Source organism: Cephus cinctus, unplaced genomic scaffold (genome assembly GCF_000341935.2).
Source record: "Cephus cinctus unplaced genomic scaffold, Ccin1 Ccin1_scaffold0801, whole genome shotgun sequence".
In the NCBI taxonomy this organism is placed as follows: Eukaryota; Metazoa; Arthropoda; class Insecta; order Hymenoptera; family Cephidae; genus Cephus; species Cephus cinctus.
The window spans coordinates 5,988-12,559 of NW_014333399.1; the positions used below are offsets into that span (position 1 = coordinate 5,988).

General features: G+C 39.4%; 1 protein-coding gene across 1 annotated transcript; it reads right to left on the reverse strand.

The window, feature by feature from the left end:
- Nucleotides 1–2,754: 2,754 nt before the first annotated feature.
- LOC107270533 lies at nucleotides 2,755–3,258 on the reverse strand. Its single transcript, XM_025087897.1, has 2 exons — nucleotides 3,043–3,258; nucleotides 2,755–2,910 (listed from the first exon to the last, which is right to left on the reverse strand). Exons 1-2 carry the CDS (start codon nucleotides 3,230–3,232, stop codon nucleotides 2,795–2,797), a joined length of 306 nt encoding a protein of 101 aa, XP_024943665.1. The 5' UTR covers nucleotides 3,233–3,258; the 3' UTR covers nucleotides 2,755–2,794.
- Nucleotides 3,259–6,572: the final 3,314 nt, after the last annotated feature.

The following is a 6,572-nucleotide window of genomic DNA, read 5'->3' on the forward strand; positions in this document are numbered from 1 at the left end:
TGATAATTTCTCGACAACAAAGAATTCAATCGATTCTTTTTTAAAACATTAATTAAAAGTGCTATTTTTTGGCGCATGAAAACTATGAATCCTAGGAATATCTTTCAAGAAGCAAATCTAGATTGGCCCAGAGGAACTTAAGATATTAATGCGAACCACAACATTTTTTTTCGACAACGCACAAAGCTCACACTTTCGAGTTATATTGAGTTTATGTGTATGTTTTTGACTCCCAATAACATAAATAAACATTATATAAAATGACACTTCTGTATTTGTGTTAATTCATTTCCTTACAAAAAAACTATTGAACTTACAGTAGTTACTATTAAGATTCAATAATAACCATTAGGGACGTTATCCTTCGGAATAGTTACTATCGAAGTTCAATAGTAGTTAGTAATGGTTTGCCACAGTAACTATTTGCGACATTTAAGTATTTATTATGCGACGCAGTTACTATTAAATTTTAATAATGATTACTGTTTAAAAGCAAATAAAGTATTTGGGTGTAGTTATCATTTAACTCAAATTATTTTAGACCTTTGAAATACTCATTTCTTTAATCTTTTGACTTACTGGCAGACTAGTAACTACTAGTAACTCTAGTTTGAGTCGATGAAAACCTACAGACAGAATTTGGATGTTCAATATTAACTTTAACGAAAGCTTTTAATATTGAAAAGGACTCGTAGATTCTACAAAAATATTAACCCCTATTTTGGAACATATCGTTCTATGATCCTAAAAGTAGTCAGTTTTCAATGTCTATACAAGTTTGTCAAGTACGTGGAAAAACTTTTTTATGTCTAATTTCATTATATACAGAAGAAATAAGTATTGTCTATTATATAGGAAGATGCAGCAGAGAGGGACCAGTGAACATAAGATGATCATCGAAGTTCAGCAGTAAAGGCCTTCACACACAATACGACGTAACGACTTAAGACGTAACCGTAAGCCGTAATCAATAAGCACCATCGCACACGACACGCGTAAGGAGTAAGCTACGGCCAATCACACTCAAGAAAGAATTGCACATTTTTATCAAAGTGTCGTCATTGTACATAAGTACTATAATTTTCTTTTTTTAGCTATTTTCTGTTGTAAAAAGTAAGTACACAATAACAATTATTTACTTATAATTAAGGATTTTATATTTTATAAATTGTAACTATATTGAGATGAATGATATGCAGATTAAATTATACTTTTACAAGGAAAATCGTTTCATTACTTAGTTCCTAACCTTAAAATTGCACGTATCGCTTTTGTTTTATAATTAGTATTTATTCAATATCAAAGCACATCAAAGCCACTCGTCTCACGTATAAACAATGTTCTTTTAAGCGAGAACGCGAGAAGGTTTGTGATTGGTTGTCCGTAAGAAGTAAGCCGTAACGATTTCATCCTTACGATATTTTTCGCCATTATGACTTACGTCTTACGGAGAAAAGTGGAGAGGACAGTACTAGATTCTGATTGGTTGGTTTCTTCACGCTTACGTCTTAAGTCATTACGTCGTTTTGTGTTTGAAGGCCTTTAGGGATATGTGCAGTACTTGGATGACTGATCGCCTCAAGTTTACAGTAATTAGTATACGAGTCACGAAAAATGTATTTTTTTCGATTGTTTTTTAATTATACCAGTTTACGGCGCATGTTTCACGTATTAGGCATGTTAAATAATTTTTTCGGTAATTTTTAGCAGGTAATAAATTATAAAAATGGTTACGGTACTTTCCCAATAGTGTATTTTAAAAAAATAGTTATTCCCGATTAGTCTGCCGATTTAGTATTGGCGAATATTTAATATTTTTAAACAGTTATTTGTCTAATAATTTTATATTTTTGTCCCGCAAAGAATATGCTGTATACTTCAATAATAATTACTATTCAATTTCAGTAGTAACTGTTGTAAATAAAATCATGCCAATAGTTAGTGTATTGAACTTTGATAGCAACTATTCCGAATGATAAGCACTTCAACAGTTACTGTTTCATAATGATGAGCACTATTCACAATGAATATTTACTATTGAGTCTGAATAATAATTAATACGAGTTCAGCAGTTTTTTTTCTATAAAGGTGGAAATGCCGAAAATATCTATATCAAAAGTTTTAGATCAATCAATGTGTCAATATATTTTACAGTGAAACGAGAAATTAAGTTCCGAATGTAGATTGCATAGTCCCAGTTGTTCAGCGCTTCCAGTTGGAAGTTCCACATAATTAAAATTAAAGTTTGTTTAACAATGACTATACTCGTATAAAAAGGATTTTATTAATCATAGGACTACTCAAAGTGTGTACTCAAATATACTCAATATAAAAATCTCATGAAGTGCACCCCTTAAGACTGATCCATGATGTCAATTATTGTGTTAACGTTAAAAACAAAAATAGAAGTTGAGAGTCTATACAGGTCTATCATAGACTATATTTCCATCGTACATAATTTAAGTAGGATTAACCAATGATTTGCAACATTTGAGAAGATTATTCGCGTATTCTTATCAATTATTGCACCTAATTAGTTAATCTTACTTCAATCCTGCACGGTGGAAACGTAGTCTTAGACTCTGTGCAGATCAGAATGCAAATAAGTAATTACTTATGTAGCTAATTCTCGCCCTTTGTCTGTGACTTCTTGACAATATAGACGCTATTATTATCATTATTATTATCTGTATAGATGTAACTATTGTTAATCTTTGGATTAATCATCTTGCATTCAATTATTTGATATTGATACAGATAGTCTCTGAATTGATAAGAATTTAAAGAATCGGTTCTAATTAATGTTATAAAGAAGATTTACCTGCTCTGTTTTAGGTAAAGCTGTTGTGGTATTTGTGAAATTGGCACTAGAAGGTACTATGATGTTTATTATCCGTGGCGTCAGTGATACTGAAAAATATATTCATTTGTGATATTCAACATGTTATTTATAGAATTCGCACGACAATGTCATTTCTAGATGGATAAGATAAGATTTCTTATTCTACTACTTAATCGCAAAAATATTGCTAGCAAACTTACCAGTAAGTCGATTAGGGCATTTGAGGTCAGAAGTTGGGGAGGACAAATCATGCGGACAAACACATTTGGAAGTGTTATTTTCGAAACTGCGGCAGGCGGCTTCCTTGCCACATATGTTAGGTCTATCACTGCAACCTCGTATTTCCGTTTCGGTAACGGTGGATTGTAATCTTGTTGCAATCTCTGACATGCGTTTTTCTTCTTCTGTTATGGTCCACTCTGTAATTTTAGTTCGTTTTTTATTTTATTATTGTCTTTACATATGATGTATTAACTGTATAGTGCCGGACATTAATGCCTATGTAAGCTAGAGTAAGAGTTTACCCCCACTATACACCGACCGCTGTATCTATTCTCCTACTTTGCCTTTCACGAGTCTCGCAAAACTTCGATGCTTGTCAACGATAACCATAATACGATATTCATATATCGCTACAAAAATTAGTATGAATCGAAACTATAAATATTTGAATGATTAGTACAAGTGACTGAAAATGTCCAAAAGATGATTATTAATTTTATAACAAAATACGTTGGCGCTGAAAAATTTCGATTTATTTCAACAGTCTGCTATCTTCGATGCTCCTTGAAGCATCCCTTAGTAATGTGTTAGTAAGTTAGTGAAAACCTTAACTCTCTTTATTTTTCTTCCGCGTTCTCTTATTCTCTTACCTAAGGGATGAGCTAATCTTCTGCTCTCAAGCCAAATTCTTTAAGCATCACGTTACCTATATTTAGTGAAACTCATCAATTAATTCCAAATTGAAATTCGTTTACTAACTCTGAAGGTAAACTGTTTGCGAATATATTAAAGATTGAAAGAGGGCATACTGTTGAAACGTGGGAAGCAGAACCAAATATGCAGAGCAGTCTGAAAACGGTGAGATACTGGATGAATAAATACCAAGAGTTTGGTGAAGCAGGTCTTGTAGACCACAGAAAAAATAATGGTAGACCTCGAGAAACAACACAGGTGCAAGTGATTCAAATGGTTGTTGTGATGTATGAAGATCATTTTCAACCAGCGTGTGCTGTTTGTAATACTCTAGAATTGATGCTTTCTGAAAGACCAGTCCAGAGGCATCTGAATTAGCAAGATGTGCATTGCTACCGACCTGCATGCAAAATTGATCTTAAGCTAGGTCATTACGGCCAACGGATCGGTTTTGCTCTTCAGAAACCAGCAACTTCCAGAGAAGGTTGGGTGATCACCATCTGGACGGATGAAAAAGTTGTTAGCTCTACACAGGATCATCGTCTCCTTGTGTGGCGACCTCAAGATTGCAGGCTTGACCGTAGGTATGTTATTCCGAATAGCCGTCGCAGACGGATCACCTGTGGACTTTGAGGTTGGATGAATCCAGTTTACGGGTCCGCGGGGAGGGCGCCGGAGAGGAGAATTGTTTTGATTTTTGAAAGAGGAGTGTGTCGCGGGGAGTCCGTGTGTAAGGACGCGGGTGTCCGGCGGACCGCGAGAAAATGAGTCCTTCCGTGCTCGGGCGATAGCGGATCTATTGGATAATCGCGGATTGCGATTATCGTGATTTCTCGCAGAGAACCATGGCTCCCGGTTTTTTTTTTTTACAGTATAGTGCCAGTGCGTGACCAAGTGTGAGAAAGTCCGAGTGTTTGGTGGACGCCCTCGTGGAGCCGGGATGCGGCACCATAGAGATAGGCGGAAGAGACACGACCACCACTATTTGGATTATGTTTTAAGGGACTGATGGGACAGCCAGTTCTCGGTAAGTACCGCGAGAGCGGTTTTATTTAGGGAATATCCCGAGCGAGAAGATAACCGAGCGGAAGTGATGAGGACACACGGATGTCTCAGGTGGCTACCGACGTCAGGAGGCACACTTCCGAGGAAGAAAAAGCTCGTCTCCAGCGAGACCTGTTAAGATCGCGAATCGCGCCACGAGGAGATTCGCGGATTCAGTAGGCACGCCGAGATAGGGACAGGTTTTGGGCAAGCTAGACACCATGACTCGGAATAGTTGTGAGCCGCCGTTGGGGAACCCACTGTACGCGGCGAGATTTGTATTGTAAAATCCGCCGTTTATTTAATGGTAATAAACGAAACGGTATTCTACTCGCTGTCTAATCATTTTGCGCGCCTATCCGCTGACTCCAAAATTCTCTCCCGTCGCCCCCATGTTCCCCTCTACCATTTTCAGTGCGCTGAGGCTGAGCCGCCGGAAAATGTAAAAAACTGTCGTGGTAAGGGATAGTGGTGCGGGGAAGCCGCACCTGGCGCCCAACAATTAGATTTTCGGATCTTTTCAGTAGTATAAGTATGGGGGTTCTGGATACAGATTCCTGCACCGACATAATACCAACACTTCAAAGCCTTCGAAGGTAGGTGTCCGTGCTAAGTTACCGTCGTGAGCTCTACGGTTTCTGGAAGTGACGTCATCAGGACCCCTCGATTCCAAGAATTTTCGCTCGATTCCGGGAATTTTGCGACACATTCCGGGAATTTTGCGCTCGATTCTAGGAATTACGCACGATCGAGAACCTTCTAGAACATTCTGGAAGCTTCGACGGTTCGTGTCCGTGCTAAGTCGGGAAGGATCGCTCCCAGAGCCCCTTGCCCCCCACTCCGAAAAGCCTTCCAGAAGCTTCGACGGACCCGTGCACGTTCGTGCAGGTTTCGGACGCCAGCCCTCAGCCCGTTTGACCACGAACGTTATCTCGCAGAATCTCGCAGCATCGCTGATGCAGTCCTGTAGGAATTTTCCAGAACTTTTCTCCCTAACTTCATCACGCAGACTACTGCATAGCGTCGGGGAATCAGAGAGAGAGAGACGAACGGCATCCCCTTTGAGCGCAGTGCCGAAAAGCGATTTCGGCGACTTTTGCGAAGAGGTTGATTCCAGGAAAAACGATATCCTTCCCATGCAGGTGTCGGACGGCAGGTGACTCGACCTAGAACGTTATCTCGCAGTGGTCGCGCGTCAGCCTCCTCATCCCACTGAGAGGCTTCGAGAATCCCCCATCCCCCGATTCGTCAACCTCCTCATCTCACTGAGAAGCTTCGCGAATTCCCCATCCCCCAGCCTCGTGCGAGAGCACCGGCGAGTTCAAAGTTATTCTAGAATTGTCTATGTATCGGTTGTTCTAATGCGCAATACCGAACGTTATCTCGCAGAGTTGTGCGTCGAGAATGCGGTCCCTCATCCCCCCGAGGTGTCAAATTACTCTTAAGCGCGCGCGCGACGCAACTTCGTCGTCGGAGGAGGGCTAAGGAATATTCCGGAAGATGCGTGAACCTTGACATCGATTCCAGGAATCTCTGTAGACGATTCGATTCCTAGAAATCTGCGAAACCTCCCATCCCCATTTTAGCCCTTGAGAGTTTCCTAAGAACTGTCTCAAAAAATCTGAGGTATAGGCTTCCAACGACAAGAATAATTCACCATACAGGTTCATTCAAAATTTTATTGATTACAGCAGTGTGTATTTGAGCGAATAAGGCTGACTTGTTATCTGGTTGCTCGACTTTCTCTTTCAGATCCTTCTGTTCGACCTTG